Source organism: Convolutriloba macropyga, chromosome 6 (assembly GCF_964194025.1).
Source record: "Convolutriloba macropyga chromosome 6, txConMacr16.3, whole genome shotgun sequence".
NCBI classification, from domain to species: Eukaryota; Metazoa; Xenacoelomorpha; order Acoela; family Convolutidae; genus Convolutriloba; species Convolutriloba macropyga.
Window position 1 is genome coordinate 58,564,815 of NC_134473.1, and position 18,627 is coordinate 58,583,441.

The 18,627-nt window shown below is 37.8% G+C and overlaps 1 protein-coding gene across 2 annotated transcripts in view; it reads right to left on the reverse strand.

The window, feature by feature from the left end:
* Window positions 1-18,627, reverse strand: part of LOC142341800 (gamma-tubulin complex component 6-like) — a 76,122-nt gene that overhangs the window by 28,884 nt on the left and 28,611 nt on the right. The window contains exons 10-12 of one of the 2 annotated variants that reach the window (XM_075393041.1): window positions 16,849-16,998; window positions 16,686-16,767; window positions 15,893-16,097 (exon numbers count right to left, since the gene is read on the reverse strand). In XM_075393041.1, the coding sequence (XP_075249156.1) occupies window positions 15,893-16,097; window positions 16,686-16,767; window positions 16,849-16,998 (437 nt within the window). Of the gene's footprint in view, window positions 1-15,892; window positions 16,098-16,685; window positions 16,789-16,848; window positions 16,999-18,627 lie in introns of both variants that reach the window. The other variant, XM_075393039.1, reaches the window with a different exon arrangement.

An 18,627-nucleotide genomic window follows, 5' to 3' on the forward strand; every position in this document is an offset into this window, starting at 1 on the left:
GATGGAAAACAAGCAAAATATGGTGGGCTCCGCTATTGAAGGCACTTTCTTCAGCAGTATTAAGGTTTTGGATTTAAAAATCTCAGACTACTTCATTAGTTGTATTCTATTTTCCCAAAACTTTTCGTTGGGAGTTCTTCGGTTTTCTTTGCCTCCAAGGGGTTCCAAAATTTTTTTTATCGGCGGTCATATGAGTGCAAGAAGAGTTACAAAACTTTTTGACAAACTTTTTTGAGTTTGAGGTTTTCAAATCTTCCTTTAAACCTAATGATTTCCAAGTGCTCCTATTTGGTGACTTAAATTTCCCTGATGTCAACTGGGATGCTCATAAAAAAAACACTGAATTCAATCCATTATTGCTGTGCAAAAAGAAATAAGTAGATTGCGCAAAACAAAATGACAGTGCAAAGTATCAATAATAATAGCAATGTCATTAATGAAAAATTTATTCGAATTGGAACGCAAGAAAAGTTAGTTTTTGAACCTTACATGTTTCCAAGAAAAACAATCCGATAACTGCATGCAAGAGTCTCCTTTAAATTGCTCAAAAACATGATTAAGGATTTGTTTGAATTTTTTTTATTTTCGTTCTTTCTTAAGAGACAAGGTAAAGAACTTTCTAGTTTTGAGCTCTTGAATTTATAGCCCCAGTACTCGAGTCCAGTTCTTTCATTTTTGTCAATTTTCCAGGTTTTAAGTTCACGGCCCCTGCTTTATCAAATGCTGGTAGTTGGTTGGTTTTAATCTTCCAGATGTAATTAATTCGCTTTAATTTCAAAAAATTATGCATAGGTAGAATTTTATGCTTTAGTTTCAGATCTCTAGATGAATCAAACTTTTTCCTAAAGAAGCTAGCTTTAACTGCCCAATTAAGTGTTCTGTCCAGTGTTAGAACAAGATTTTGGTTGATAGACTGAATGATAGTTGCTGAGTAATGTACGTGACTCAACACTAATGCGTAGAGTGAGTTTTTTCATATTGTCTGGAATTGTTCTTCTTATTGTACAAATAGTCTTAATATCGGCAGCCATTTTTTTGTGTTTTGTTTCTTCTTGGAAAGTTAAAAATCAATGTGGACGCCTAAGTATTTGATCGCCTCTTTCATCAATGACTACATTGTTAACAACCATTTGTGTATTGGCAGTTCGTTTTGTTTTCCTAAAGACTATGAACTCTGTTTTAGAGGCATTGAGACTTAACTCATTTGATTGGAAAAAGGTAATTAACTTTTGTGTTTCCACTTCTTATTTTTTTCCATCTTCGATTGAGGTATTGGATGTGAGAACGATTGTGTCATCTGCATATTGAATAAGCTCTGTTTCGTTGTCAAGGTATTTATGCATGTCATTTATGTATAAATTGAACAGCAGTGGACCAAGGACCGTTCCTTGAGAAACTCCTCTTGTGAGTTCAACTGGATCCGATAGAATCTTTTGTATTTTTACTTGCTGCTCGCAATGAGACAGAAAATTTTTGATTAATAGCCTAGACGATGTATTAAAACCTACCATATCTAATTTTCATCAAGAATTTTTTGGTTTATAGAATCGAAAGCCTTGGATAAATCCAGTAGCGCAGCAGATACATATTTACTGTTATCAGTTTCTGATCGTATAAACTCAGTACAGTACGTGATTGCATCTGTGGTTGAAAATCTTTTTTTAAATCCATATTGCGTTTTGGTGATCAACTTTTCACTCCATAAGTAATCTATAATTTGGTCTCTGAGAGGAGTTTCAAAAATTTTTGATATACATGGTGTGAGTGGAATTGATCTATAGTTGTCTGGATCCTCTGTGTCCCCTTTTTTGAAAAGTGGTATTACAATGGCTTTCTTTAAAGACTTTGGAAAACTTAGTTATTTGATGGATTGATTTAATATGAATGACAGATGTGGAACAAGTTCCGACGCTGCATCTTTAAGTGCCCATGCTGGTATCGATGAGGGGCCTTGTGGTTTACTTACCTTGAGATGACGTAAGGCGTGACATTCCTTATCTGTGACAAAACGGAAACTGAATGTTCGTTTTGAAGGGTTGTTTTTCTCTCTAAGGCCCCTGTAAACTTTTGATCCTTTGTATTGGCCAAGTTGAGAAAATCGAAAATTAAGAAGGTTTGCCATTTCTTTAATCTCCGTTATGTAGTCTCCGAAAACGTTTCTCAAACATTTAATGTCCGTTTGCGTTTTTCTCTGATTCCGTATTTCATTCATCAGTTGCCACTTTTGCCTGTCCGTTGTCGCAGCTTCAATAAGATCTGCGTAAAATTTGTTGAAATCATTTGTTTGTGATTTTAAAAATCTTGCTTTAGTTTAAAAAATGGAGATTCAGACGAACATTTTATCTATTCAGACGAACAAAAGTCGAACAATTTATCTATTCAGACGAACAAATGGAGATTCAGACGAACAAAAGTCTATACATTCAGACGAACAATTTATCCTGGACTACTTATCTCAAGTAGTCTTGTCTTCGTTTCACATTCTTGATCTTGTCTTCTTGATCTTGTCTTCGTTTCACATTCTTGATCTTGTCTTCGTTTCACATTCTGATTTATAGGACTATGTGATACTCAATTCTTCGTGCTCAGATCATAATCCCACCATCATAAAGTATGCACAGGGAAATCTTTCTGCTTCAATATCATCCGACTATTTAGTTACCAGCTTTAAAAAAAACGTCTTTGAATACTCATTTGTATCAGGTGCTGCATGTGGCATACGAGTTAATAATTTTTTCTCTTACTGGAAGTCAAATTTTGATTATGCCCTGGCCCTTGACTTAAAACAAAAACGCATGAAACGGAGGAACATGCCATTTTAATACTCATCTTTGACTGTTCACCATGTTAAAAAATTACGATCTGCTAGACGGCGGTATGCGAGTTCTTGCAGCATTGCAAAATTGGAAAACGAACTCAATGAATTTATAAAAGCTGCCCTTCTGTCCTCCTTTCAATATTTTACAGAGAATGACGCCTTCAAATTAATGAACCAGTTATCCGGTAGGGCCAATTACCCCAGCAAAATTTTTTGGAAAGATTGCTCAGCAGAAACCGTAGACGAAAAAGCCAACCTATTCAACCTATTTTTTAAATCTGTATTTAAAAAGATGGGTAATGCAATGTTTCAGCGCTACTCCGGCAACTCCGACATGTTTCTCTCCGACATTGTTATAGAGACCACAAAAATTTGCTTGGAAACAAAAGATGCCACCGGAATCCCTTGCGACCTGTGATGATGTACCACCTTGTGTTTGGAGTTCATGTGATGAAGTTTTAGCGGCTCACGTTCATCAGTTATTTTCTCACATTTTGGAAACGTGCGAGTGGCCTGAATTTTGGAAATGTGCTTTTGTAACCCCAAAACAAAATAAGGAGTCCAAGAACAATGTTGAAAATTATAGGCCTATCTCCATCCTTCCGCGATTGTCTTTACTTTTTGAACGACTTATTTTCGATTTTTTGTACCCCGAAATTACGTTATAAACTCTAAGCAGCATGGATTCAGAAGCGGTCATTCAACAATTACTCAATTACTTGTATATCATGATGAAATTTACGCTAATTTTGACAAAGAACAGGTAGTTGTATATCTAGACTTCTTCAAAGCCTTTGACTGCGTAAACTTCAATATTTTACTGACGAAATTGTTATCATTTGGACTTGATGATCGATTTCAAATCAAATCGTAATAATTTGGGCAAACTCGGCGCGTCAGAATTGATGGACATTTGTCAGCCAATGTTGACATAACAAGTGGTGTACCCCAAGGCAGCGTTCTTGGTCAGCTTTTATTCCTCTTGTATATAGATGACATGCTATCATTACCTGAAAATTCCTGTTGTTACTGTTTTACTGATGATACAAAACTTTTTGTCATCAGGTCACGATGCTTTTGTTAACTGTCAGAACGATCTCAGTTTGCTTTCCAAGTGGTGTGCTGACAATAAATTGAATTTTAATATCAGCTAGTGTGCATTCATCTCTTTTCGTCCGGAAAGCTCTGGTACACTAACTCCTGATAGTCACTTACTGAAACAGGTAGACGCTACAACTGATCTCGGACTTGAAGTATCCTCAAATTTAAAATGGGATCTGCATTTACGCACAAAACTATCTCGGTCGAGAAACAATTTCGACTACTTGAGGCACAATGCACCATACATTCTGCCAAGCAGAGTCAAATTGAACTTGTATTATGCTTGCGTTTTATCGACGCTTCCGTATGGATCACACGTCTGGAGTCCAGATGTGTCTCATATTCCGTTAATGGAGAAGTTTCATCTGAAATGGTTTTCATGGTGTTTTGGTAGGACGGACTATTTATCGCTATTGCGCCGCGCCTACTGCCTCCCGATATCTTATCATTTGATTGAACGCGATCTCAATTTCTTTTTAGCAATTAGAGTTGGAAGAAGCTGCATTCAGTTTGACAATTACTTTACGATTAGGCAGAAAAAAAGATCTTTACGCAGCGATACTGTTCAACATATGTCTTCGTCTGGCTATAAGAGAAACCTAACAGGAAGATCATTGTTTCATCGAATTGTAACAGTGGTCAATGATTTCAATGATTTTGAAGTCTTCAATCAGAACATCTTATAAAGACATTCTTTCAAAAACTGCGTGACTCTAAGTACAATTTTAATCAACCTTGCACTCGGCCAGTAAAATGCCACTGTTCTATTTGCAGATCTTAGCTCACTATTTGTTTTAATTAATGTGTTTTAAAATTAATTTATGAGTTACCTTCTGTGCAGGCCTCTCTTTGTACTGTTAAAATTCCATAATTGATAAATTCAAGTCCTTTACTACTACTACTATTACTACTACTATGCACCCGTCAGTTTTGGATCTAGAATTTTCCACCCAAACCAACTTAACTTAAACTTTCGATATTAAACTTGCGATAGAATTCCTCGCAGTTCACTTTGCCCTAGAAACCTTTGCAAATATTATACGGGGATGTAAAAAACCAGTCCTCATTTTGCCAGACAAAAGATCAGTAACCAGTTTCTCTCGAACAAAAATCATACCGCCAACACTTTGGAATCCTCTCGATCATGTACTCAGCTTTGCCATCATACTGGGACACATACCCCGAAAAGCTAATTTAGCAGCGGATTATCTGTCGAGAACACATATAAACCCGAAAGAGAAGCTCGAGCTACGCATCAACTTACGCGTACCGACGCACGAAATCGAGATCAACACAACAGCAGATACACCTGATAACTCAATCAGTCATCTGAGCAACTCAGCAGATGACGATACCCAAAATTATGAACACATACTTACTTGATATTAAACAAACCAACGGAGAAGATCTTATGAATGTTCGAGCTGACGTTCAACTGAAAATTCTTGCACCTGCAACCCAAAAAACAAAAACCATGCATGAATAAAACCCACTGGATGAATTCATCACTCATGGGAACGGATCTTTAGACAAGCCTGCCGCGCAACAAGTCAAAGATATCAAACGGGTACTGCTCTGGTTTGAGAGTTTCACCGACTACAGGACAATATCTATCTAGTGACCTAAAAAGTATCTCAAGCAGTTCCCAAGACTAGCGATAACAGAAGGCGTCCTTCATAGGAAGTTCTATAACCACACTGTAAACCAATTTGTTAAACAATATTGCCTCCCTTCGCACTTAAAGACGGAATTACTCTACAGAACTCACAACAGTTTTTGGAGTCGGCACAAAGGAGTCTCACTGACAATAGCAGAATTCAGAAAACGATTTTACTTCCCGAACTTCATTGAAGGGCTAACAGAATATATCAGAAACTGTCCCAAATGCTTGCAAACAAAACCAGCACCAACATCTGCATTGAAACCTCCAGTACAACCAATTTTGCCCCTGCAAAAACATCCCCGCATACCTCTTACTTATAGATCTGGTGGGAAATAAGCACACTTCTCTTCACACGTACATTCTCTCAGGTATTGATGTCTCGAAGTACCTTTTCGCCGAACCTCTTATGCAAGGCGACGCAGACATCGTAGCACGAGCCCTTGTCTCAATTTGTCTGAGACACTCATACATTCCTGCAAGAATAATATGTGACCTTGGAACTGCGTTTACCTCCGAACTAATGAGTTGACTAGCACACATTGAAGGTCGAGCTCAAACATTGCACATTGAAACATGCGCAAACCATTGGCTTACTTGAAAGAAATCACGCGCCGCTAAAACAAATCTTGAAAAACAACGAAAACTAAACTTCGTTGGATTGGCACAGACACGTTGACATTGCAGTATTCATAGACAACACAACACTCGCATCAGCTCTGGGTTGCACGCCGTCTGACGCCTTTCACGGCAGAACATCGAGAAATGCCTTGGACCTCAGATGTCAAAAAAACAACAAAACTTTGGGAGTCTCAAAATGCGACCGCATCAAAGAACTACAAGATAAACCTACGGAGCTTTTCTCCAGTGTAAAAGACAAAATATCTCGTCATATCCGATATACAAAAAGTACTATGACAGAAAAGCAAACGCTACACCCTTAAAAACCAAACCACACTGTTTGATTTTTGACCCAAGAAGCACAACACAAGTAGCAAGGATCAATAACAGCAAAGCAGGTGGATCCCATTATACAGAGTAGGAAAATTGCTCACGAATAAAAACTACATTGTAAGCAAAACCAACACAAATTACACGCAATGTATCCATCGAACGAGACTTTGACCTGTGAAATCACAATATCGAGTAGAAGATCTTGAACATGTAGATCCCGGAAACTTTGAAGCAGATCCCACCATACCAGAAGAGAAAGAACCGGAGCTGTTCGAAATTCACGTCAGGCACCACAGTAACGAAGACAACATGCAGCTACCCATAACAACACCAGATGTCCAGTCAGTTTCCTTCAACTCAAAAAATCAAACAGCTAACTTTTCTTCCGAAGACCCACCAACACAATTTCATGATATGACACAAGAACCAACGTCTGACCAAGATACAGTCTTGGTGGAAGGCTCACTTGCAAGCGCAAACACACAAGCAACACCAGAACTAATTGATACAGGAGATTACGTCTTCTCAAACAACTCAAACTTCTTACCGTCCGATAGTCGTTTTGGCTCAAATCCACGATACAAACTTCGCAGAAACGATCATCTGCATTGGCCCGAGAAAACTCGCTATATAACCTCTTGCAATACGCAGAAACGGAAAAGCAAGAAGAGGTAAAAGTAATCATTTCTTCCCACTTGACTACCTCCCAGACCCATATCTGACAATTGATACACCAGAAACTGATTACGATGAGAGCATCCCAGACTCACAAGAAACAAGCTTGCAGTCGCGAAACCAGAGTCTCACTGACTTTACGTTCGATTAATCTGGAAATCTTGGCGAATTATTTGAATTTAATAGTCCCGTCTATACTCCCCCAAAATTGGACTCTACAGACGAAACCTTATACCAGACCAACTCGATCGTCGACATTTACCAAAACAAAAACACCTCAAGCGACATTTCACAAATCAAAACTAACGAGAGCAAAAGCGCTATTGACGAACACGAAACTCCAGGAACATCTTCACCACTTCCCCAACGAGTAACCAACAGAGAACTAGCGGACCTCGGCCAAGTTCTTCAAAACCGACGGAGAATTGTTCCGCTAACACTTCACCGTCGGGAGATCAACGGCAATCTTCACCAAGCTTTTGGCTACGAAGATGACAGCCAATAGGAATTAAGCACCAATACTCTATTATACATACACATTGCATACGTCACCAACCAATGAAAAAACACAAAAAATCGTAATTTAAAAGAAAATTTCCACAAGTTCAAAATCAGTCGCCGAGATTCGAATTCAACTTCACAAATAAACCCAGTTACCAAAACGCTCAACCTCATATTACTTTTACGACAACTTTTACCCTTGATGAAAATGAACCAGCCATCGATGGCAACAAAAGATGGTGTATTATTCAGTCGCCCAGTACCTCAAAATCAGTCGCCCAGAGATTCGAATTCAACTTCAAACAAACCCAGTTACCAAAATGCTCAACCTTGTACAACTTTTACGACAACTTTTACCCTTGATGAAAACGAACCAGCCATCGGTGGCAACAAAAGATGGAGTATTATTCAACATTTATCCGATTTATCCGAAAATTCTACTGACTGAAAAATGTCAATACTGAAATCCTGGTCCCCTACCCAATATATAACAAAACAGTGGAAGACAAACTGATCAACCCGCCAAAATAGATAGACAAAATGAGGACTTCAGAAAATTACGGATGCCCATTGAACTTCACTAATATGACTGACTCGACAGCAGGCCTCCACTGTATAGCGCAACAAACAATGATAGAAAACCAACAGGCCCAACACTACATTGTAAACCTCAAATCGGAAATGAACACACTACTAAGAGGAAACAGTCAAACTTCTACAACACTGCAAATACAATCCCGCGGTGCGGCTGCCACAGCAGCAGCCGCCACAGTGCTTGGAATTGGAATAGGAACAGGCGACAAATTACCAAATCAAATCAGTGTTTGGAGGATGCGTGAAAAGAGTGGCTAGAAACCAGAAAAACAGACAAGCAATGGCTTATCTCCAATACCTAATCAACCATGTTGAAAAATCACAATCCAAAACAATGAAAAATTCTATGTATCAAGTGAACTGAAAGCCATCAAAGAAGCCCAGAACGAAATAATTGAGACACAAAACAGGAACTGCGAATTTGCTGAAGGACAATTCAAGGCGTTGCGACAAAACGTACATCACATGAGCAACTGCATCCAATACTTACACGTAAGAGAACAAATCAATCAACATAGTCTATTACTTGACAGTATTTTTCAAGCAATACTTGCTAACATCAAAACATACCACTAGGCCCTTTATACGTTTCGAACCAATATAGTGAAAGCCTTGACGCCTCTCATGTAACAACTATTACCAATGTCACTAGTTCCAAGGGAGCAGTTACATGAAAATCTTACGATTGTTGATTAGCAACAAAATGGAAAACGGGATCGATTATCTCTAGCCGTACCTATCCAAGAGATTCTCTCATATTATGAAACGAAACTAGTCACATATGTCGAAGCAATTCAGGCAGGTCTTATACTTACACTTGCAATCCCAATGGCTTCAAAAAGTACAGTTATGATCCTATTTCATGCCATTCCGATCACAATGCCGCACGGGTATACGGGCAAAGCTTTAGTTTGGCAACTTGAGGCTAAATACATGGCCGTCTCAGACGACGGAGAAGAACTAGCGTTTATCGATGAAGACGAGCTCGCAAATTGCATCGGATCCCAAAAATACGCAATATGCACCAAAGCCATTCCTACAGAACAGAATTATCAGTCCTGTATGGCAACTTAACTTTGCCACGATGACGAGCTACTTGCATTGCAACGCTGTCAACTGGATGTAGTAGAATTGGCGTTGACTGAAAAAGCACGCAATCTCGGCATCGGTCGTTGGTTAATAACCTCGTCCAAGGACGATTATACACTCATCGAAAGCGCTGGTAATGGCAGCAATCAATTGGCAAGAATCGAGCATCCTGGGATGTGGAAAACAGCTTAGATGGCCAGATGTTTATCTTCGCTCAGATCTCACTTCTTGTGAGACAGTACCGGCAACACGGTTAGATTTTCAATTACCAGATCCAATAAGCACACTCTTCAAACTACTGCCTCCATTGGACGAAATACCAAACTTCTCAACAAGATCTGAGGCACAAATTCAAATTCTTTGACAAATTCAACCAGAATTCAAACAAATTGAATCCCTTACCCTAGCTTACCCTTACAGCCCTTTGATCTTTCCCACATTGTTCCCATATTATGGAAGCACTGGAACCCGCCGCGATTTAAACCCGGAACCCCAGCTCTACGGTCAGCGATACTAACCACAGAAGTAAGTCACTTGTTGAAAGTTATCAATTATATTCAGTTCTACTCTGCCGCAATTTAGAAAATTTGTGTCAGTAGTGAAAAGCAAAATTTAAGTGAAATTTTTTCAAAAATTACGATTTAACTGCATTCTTAAAAGTCCTACATAGACCAGATGGACCCATTCGCCTCCAGGATAGTACCACGCCATTATACTTGCGAAAAACTACTTCATAATTTTGACATTACTTGAGTATCAAACCGAAACTTTTACCACTTCAAATTACTCTATGAAAAAAACGAACAAAAATTTACAGAGCAATTCCCCTTAAACCTCCATTTATAAAGTCGCGGATTTGTTCCCTGCCTTTTTAACCAGTAAATTTATTTTGAAAAAGAATTTATACTGACGCATTGAACAACGGAGTAATAAAAAGCAAAGGAAACTTATCAATTATCCGTTAAAGCGAGAAAAAGAAGGAAATCCATTAACCCGGAAGGCGAACAGTCTATCAATCACAATGACAGCCTATGATGAAATAATAATCAACACAACCTGGAAAAATTCCCCACAATTCCAATTTCTTAAAATGTCAAATTCAACCCAGTTCCTCCGCAACATTATCAATCATTCGAACTACTTTCCGCCTGCTACCTACCAGCAACTCTCTTTATTGCTCACTTTACTCTTCAAATCTACTACATTTTTCTTAGCGGAGAGAAATTTTTCTTTGCGAAGATTATTTCAAATAACTTGAACATCTTTCTTACATCTAAATGTTTAACCTTTGCATTATTTCAAACACCTAATAATGAATCCAGTATATCACTGAAGAATTAAAGTTCAGCCGCGCAATAACACTACATTCAACGGCCAACCAGCTTGTATTACAGAAAACAGCATTGCCTTTTTTACAGATCGTGAAGCAATAATTAGTATCAACATGCAGCAGGACAATATTGCCAACAATAATTATTCGATTTCTTATCCCCCTTACAGGGAAAGAGACATCAGCAGTATGGCAACAAATCTTATAAGCTTACAGTCGGGAAATAATTATATTAATGTCAATCTCTATCTTAACTCGGGAGAACCAGTTGCAGTAGAACCATCGCAACCGACCACTTCTGGAGGTCCCGAAAGCCCTGACCATACATCAGACCACGATTCTGCTGAATTAAAATTTATTCTGATTACTACTCCATCGCAAGTCCCATTCTGAGATGACTCTATGTAAATTTCCTCAATTATTTGCACTCGTATTCTTAAAAAATTTATCTCATTTCTTATCCACCAACACCAACTTTCACCAAAAATTGATCAATCAGAAGACACTATTCCTTACATTTCTCTAACCCAACCCCAATTTCCACTTAATTCTTACTCTTTTACTGAATTTGATATCAAACTTGCAGTCTTTTGTGAATACTTTATATTCCCCTGCAATAGCTTATGCTTCTGGATTAATTTCCTGATGCTTCTGGATTAATTTCTTATAAGCATACAATCGGAAAATAATTATAATAATGTCAATCTCTATCTTGACTCAAGTGAACCAGTTGCAGTAGAACCATCGCACCCGACCATTTCTGATGGTCCCGAAAGCCCTGACCATACATCAGACCACGACTCTGCTGAATTATATTATATTCCGATTACTCCTCCATTACCAGTTCCATTTTGAGATGACTTTATGTAAATTTCCTCAATTATTTGCATTTGTATTCTTTTAAAAAATTTATCTCATGTCTTATCTACCAACCCCATATTTCACCAAAAATTGATTAATCAGAAGACACCAGTCCTTACATTTCTCTAATTCTAACCCAATTTCCACTTAATGCTTACTTTTTTACTGAATTTGATATCAAACTTGAAGTCTTTTGTGAATACTTTATATTCCCCTGCAATACCTTATGCTTCTGGATTACTTTCCTGGATAATAATCCAGACCAAAAAATTACTTTGGAACCAGATCATCCAAATTTGCTTAACTTTATGAATTTCTTACAAAACACCAAAAAAGAACTCTTAGAAGGCGAATTTGACCTGAAATTTTTTTTCAAAACCTTAATTACTTTTTCTTTGCCTGATATTTCCAAATCTTAAGATCTAGCACCTCACCAATTTTACTTTTCCTATAAATCATGACTACAAGCATTTGGGACCAAATCCGAAACTACGTCGGCCCAGAAGACATCGCCCCAAAACTACATACAAGCCAAAACATCAAAGTTTGCGTGGAATTCGGAATCCAATACAAGGAATCTTTTTTCAACGAATATGTTATATTATAAATTGGAACCAAAGTGATCTGGGCACATTCCAATACAGACCTTCTCACGAAAAAATATTTTTTACACAACCTGGGAATATTACATTTATGTATACCACTTGATTACTCCATCTCAAGGCACCTAACTAACCCACCAATACCGGGATTTTGAAATGGATATTGACGACCGCATTGAGTTTGAACCGGTTGGCATCTGTGTAATCACTTAAATGTGCATACAATTGTTTTCTATTCGAAGTAATTTTTTTTCTATCTCAGCATTTGACTCATTTGAGTCGCAATGTAATTTTTAATATACAAACACCCCAAACAACTTAAAGGTAACACCCCCTCTTCTTATTTTCAGTTTCTAATCAATTTTACTCTGTACTTCTCTGGCCCCGAAAAAATCGCTGAGTCATAACTCGTGAGCACAATGAGCAAGCACCTCTAACAGAGCAAACTATTATTAACCGAACCATTTCCAAACATTACCAAAAAAATTGAACATCCCAACCTCTTATCACACGCGATTGAAAGTTAAAATATTGACTGTTTAAACTACATACGATTCAAAGAACTCACGCAAAATAACGACCCAAAGAACTCAGGAAACATTTTTTCCAGAACAAAACCAAACTTGTACAGACAGAAACATTACCGATTGCTCAGTACCAACAAAAATAATCCTTTCAACATACGTTGAAAGGGCACGGACTCGAAACAAAATCTCAAAAAATTAACAAAGAATTCCTGGCAGTGGAGTTCAAACCCAACAAAAACATAATTATTCCTTTGAAGGATCCTTTGGAGTAAAAAACAATTACACTATATTCTCCTCGCTGTCGTTCAACTGCGTTTTCGTTTCCCGTTTCCCATCCCATTTTCTTCGATTATCTCGTTTACTATTTTTTAAAATTATACCACTATTACCAAAACTCTGCATATGCTCAGTCATATTACTAGCACCACAGTTCATATTTCTCTTTCTTTCGCACAGTCTAATACTGCCTTTTTATTTTTATTGACATTACAATTCTTTTCACCACTCCTTTACGCACACAATAAGCAAACAATCCCAAAGTCCGATCGACAACCTGATTCGATTCATCACGCGACTCCCAGCCAGTCACTAACGACACACCTCTGGTAAAAGTTAAAACAGCATGCGCACAGAAAGAAGGCTGGAACAACATATTATCTTTCGTGGGAATGAAAAATCAAACATCATTTCCCCAAACTACTTTCAGATGGACCCTTCGCAATTAAATCAATAAAATATTGCGGAGTACCCATACATCATTAAAATCGCTTGACGTCTGTTAACTTCCACAAATCAGAAACAATTTTTCCCCACACGGTGTTTTCGAAACACTCATTCCTCCCAGTTTCAACATGTGCCGCCGTCAACCCGTCATTCAACTGCAGCATTGCATCTCTCCTTACACTAGCAAAACCATTAGGCAAAACACCCCGTATCAAACCATCCACACAAAACGTCCATCCTATTGAATTACACAAACCAGCATACGACCCAACTTCTTGATACAACCTGCTATTACCATTCTCCAACTTTATTTTACTAATATAATTATAAATATCGCCCTCATCTTTACAGCCTCGGAACCCTTCCATTAAACTTTCTCGTTACTTATTTCTTCATTACTTATTGCTAATGGTACCTTAGTCCAACCCTTCTCTCCACCCAGTCCCGCTTTATCTTCTATAGTTAACTTAATTAATTTTTGCAGTATTCTTTTCACAACATATAGCAGTCGCGTACACCAGCTCAATTTCTTCACATGCATCCGATGAGAAAATAAGGGGACAAATAAGAGCAAACAGGAAGAAAACTTTCAGCATATTGATCTAGAATACTCAATAAAACTTAGAACGAACCGCTATTGAAGTTGCTTTCCATTTATACTGAATTAGCTTAGTAAATCCCTTGAATTCGACAATACCGCTAATCAGGACCTACTTGGCACAGCACTCTAGGCAACCCTGTTTAAAATCATAAGATTAAAGGTTCGAAACGCATCGCCGTCGCTTTTTCTAAAGAGACGTAATATAACGATGCTGAGATGCTTTTGATTGGTGGAAAGATTTTGTAAATTTATACAGCACGCATTTATTATCTTGAAAATCACACAGACAATTCTGCTCAGTACAGCTCAGTTGGTTACTTGGAAACTTGAATAAAACTTACATTAGAAAAAGCGTTTTTACCGAACCCGCGCTCCGAATAGCACTTAGCAAAAACTCTCAATTAAAAGCCTTTATTAGAAAGGAAACTGCAACGATAACTCTGTCTTCATACCAAATAGCACTTGGCTTTAGCACCTACATAGCCGCCTCTAAAAAGATAGAAAAAGGTATAAGCAAATTAGAAAGAGAGTTATCATGGATGCAAACAGGATCAACAACATATTACTGCAGCTTCAAACCCAAAAATCACTTCAAAACAAAACAAAGGACATAAATAGAGGAAAAAATGGCACAAAATGATTAGCTATATGAACCATTGCTGAAACTATCCGAAGTCAGAATTCATTAATTTAAAGCAGCGTAAGATCAACACCGCCACGGTGCTCTAATTGTGTGAGCAGTTTCAGTTAAATTCCAAAAACAAACTAAAGTTAAGGCTTAAAACAATGAGTAAATGAATTTAAACTCAGCCGCCACGGTGCTCTAATTGTGTGAGCAGTTTCAGTTAAATTCCAAAAACAAACTCAAGTTAAGGCTTAAATCAATGAGTAAATGAATTTAAACTCAGTTCAGTTGAAAGAGCGAGTGAGTTAAATCACACGTCAAACGTGAAAGTGGTTACTTAGGTACAACGAAACGTGATCGAAAGGTAAAACGAATTTTAAAATAGCAAAACCTGAACTAAAATTCTGCATTTTGAAAAACTCGATCAGAAAAACTCAAAAAATCATTTAAAAATCGCTTGAAAAAATCAAAAAAGAAATTGAAAACAGATCATACTGCCACACTTGAACATAACCGACTACCTTCGGGCGAATTACTCCCAAACGACCGGCGATCGGTTGGCTTCGTCAGTAGATGGCTACGGTTTAGTGACGCTAGCTTTAGCTTAACTGAAGGGACGTGAGGTGAGCGCAGCGGGAAGGGGTTGGGGTTCACCGGGGTCGTCTTTACTTTGTCCTAATTTGACTTCAGAAAAAATGGAAACGTGCTGGTGGGGGGCACGGGGGTGCACGGGGTCGTCTTTACTTTGTCCTAATTTGACTTCAGAAAAAATGAAAACGTGTCAACAGATATTTAAAAAAGAGAGCGCCTCAATACAATTCAGGTTCTCTAAATTGTAAGAAAAGGAGAGAGCCTAAATAATAGCCAGAGAGGCTGACGCGCCTATTAAAAACTTTTCGCGCTTAGTTCACGCGTCAATTTTACTCAAGTTCATAGTTAAGAAGCCACCTGAAGTTCCGGTAAAACAAACTAAAACCAATATTGCTCTTCGAGAAGGAGGAAAGGGGAGTGAATTAGAGAAATATTCATTCAGAATACAAGATAACTCAGCTTCTTAAAATTGTTAAAGATATTTAGATCACGCAAAATCCATGAAGTCAAGTTGCTAAAAGTCGGCTACTAAAAAGAGCAAGTCACTCACTAAAGTATTTAACGCAATAGCAAGCCGAATACATACAGAGGCCAAATTTATTGACCAAAGACCAATTATCGGGGAAAAATGGACACATACCTAGCCTGCTGTTCAATGTCTCTGATCCTCTGTAGTTCCTCTTGATTCTTGGCCTCTCCGAGTCTGACCATCTCTGCATCTCTTCTCTTCTCATCGGCCACTGCTTCCTTCTTCCGAGCCAGACTGGCTTCCATCTCATCTTTGAGAGCGACCAGTTCCCTCGCCCTCTTCACTCGAGTACTTTCAGACTCTTCAGCCAGACGCTCTATAACACATGTCAATTCTCTTCATTAATTAAAGATTTTCATTACACTTAAGAGAAAGACAAAACGCACATTTTGATCTATTCTGCTACCGGTAGTTTCCTTTATGACACTAGTTGTCAATGATCTGCAGTTATTCAGCACGCCACTAAATGCCTCATGCTCACTAAAAGCGGAAAGTGAGCAGAGGGGAGGGGAGGGGGACTCTCAACGTCATTTGGATTAGGCAATGTGATGCTTCCATGACAATTGCAGACCATAGAGGAAAAAAATATAAGCTCTAATTGATTAGGAAAGAGACCATTTCTGTCAAATGTATGAGAAAGTTTAAAATTGCATGGAATCCTATCAAACATACCAGATATATTACAAATTGACATCAGACGTAAATAAACTCAAAAGTTATAACCACGTCAATTGCTTGAAAAAATCAAATTATCATTACGTCAATTGATTGTCATTTCACTATAAAAATGAGAAAACTAGATCATTGGAACAAAAATTCTGAATAGTTTGAAAGACAAGTTGTATAACGTCACATCCTGATAAAAGATTCAATCACAAAAATTCAATCACAAGGCCATACTCACTCGCCAGCTCCTCAAACTCTTGTGTCGCAGCCCTTCTAATCTCGGCTTGTATTCGATGCTTCCTGTTTGCTACTTCATTCTCCTGGCAAAAAACCACGGTTTTCTGTAAACAGTTATCACAAAAATCGGGCTACTTTCTTTTCATTGGTTTTTGATTACATACCTGTTCATTTCGAACGACTATCTCGGCATCAATCAAAGCTTGGAGTTGCGAGGTGTACGAATCAACCTCCTTCTCCACTTGTTTGACCTCAGCTGGGTCAAAAGTTACAGTTAAACGCGGCGACTGCAGGTAGTTGCTGACCAAATAATGCTGAAAATAAAGGACATTCAGAACCGCTTACAACTGTATGAGTTTGTCAGAAGATAGGGGATCAATTTAAAACTGCTTCAGTATGGAAGGGGGTCAATACGAAAGAATTGTCAAATGATTTTATTAGAGCTAACTACACTACAAGATTCATTTTGAAAAATGAAATCAATTGCAGCGCACTTTCCATTTGACTTTTTGTGTAATCTGCCCCCAATTCGGTTAAGCTGTTTAAAACTCTGAATGAAAGGAATTTGACATGCACAAATCAAGAAATCAAGCCTGAAAAAAAAACTTGATAACTTTTCAAAGGAAAAAAAACGCTCGTCCGAAATATAACAGAAAGAGACCAACAGGACTACAATAATGGCTACAAAATATGTTTGCGGACAATTAATAAAGACCAAAAATAGCAGAACAGCAATAGCTCAGAAAAAAACATTCAAATTTAATTCTATTACACAGAAACAATGCTACCCTATTTTTAAAACTGAGATTATAGAAGTTAATAGAGTATCATATAGTATCGTAGAAACAATCTGAATAAACCAAAAACAAAAAGGGGGTCTTTTTAGATCTTAATTTTTTACTTTTGAAAAATTGAGCCAAAAATGGTGAACAAACATGCATTGGGTATATAATTTACAATATTGTAGCTATTAGCTGTGGAAATATAACCGACCTACGACGCAAGTTTGCTTGAAAATGACTGACGTGGGGCTGTCGCTCGTCAAACCTAGCTTAGCATGAGGAACTGTGATAAATTGGTATCTAAAAAGTCATTCAAGTAAAAGCCGTATTTCAGTTTAAAAAAAGCAATAAAACAACACAAAAAGGTAAAACTCACAAAACACCAAAAAGTCCTCGTCCTCGATTTTAGCATAAAACTCATATTAATAACCCATAAATATCAAAACACTAACCAAAGCAGGACTTTAATTGCTGTTAAAACCGATTCGAACCCCTTAACCAAAAGTAGGTTAAATTTAAAACATACCCGGCAGATTGTCGGAAAGTAGCCGCCGTTGTTTCCAATAAGCATGATTGGGATTGAAAGAATAGAGGATATCGAAAAAAAAATTTTTGTACAAAAACATTTTTTAAGTCCGATTTATTTTGATGGCATTTCGTAGTTGAACATACTTCTGTTTCTTAGAGAGAGGCTACAGGGGCTACTATCAATACCAATAAGCATAAGAGATGGTAACTAAGACTTATAGGAACGACGTTCAAATAGCGGGCATCTAAAATTGGGCTTAATGAGTTTATCCCGTTTCTATTTCTGACTTCAATTTTTTTATTCTGACTGTGTTCATTTTGAAATGCTTTGCTGAGCAACTGATGTTCAAATTCACTTTTAGCAGAATTAGAGAAGAGAGAAACTAGCCTAGAGAAGTCAAAAAGTTTTCACGCAAAATGCTGAAAAAGCGGCAAAATGATAAAGCGAAAAAAAGTTCGACGAAGTAAAAAAAATTAGGAGCGCTATAATAGCTGGCTGAGAAGATGAGGGCGGCTATTAAAAAACTGTTTGAGAAAGCTACACGTGACCAAAATCAGCTTGCTCATCAGCTTTTTACACCTCATTTCCTCCCCTCTCGTGAACAGCGGTAAGAACAAAAAACCACATTTCAA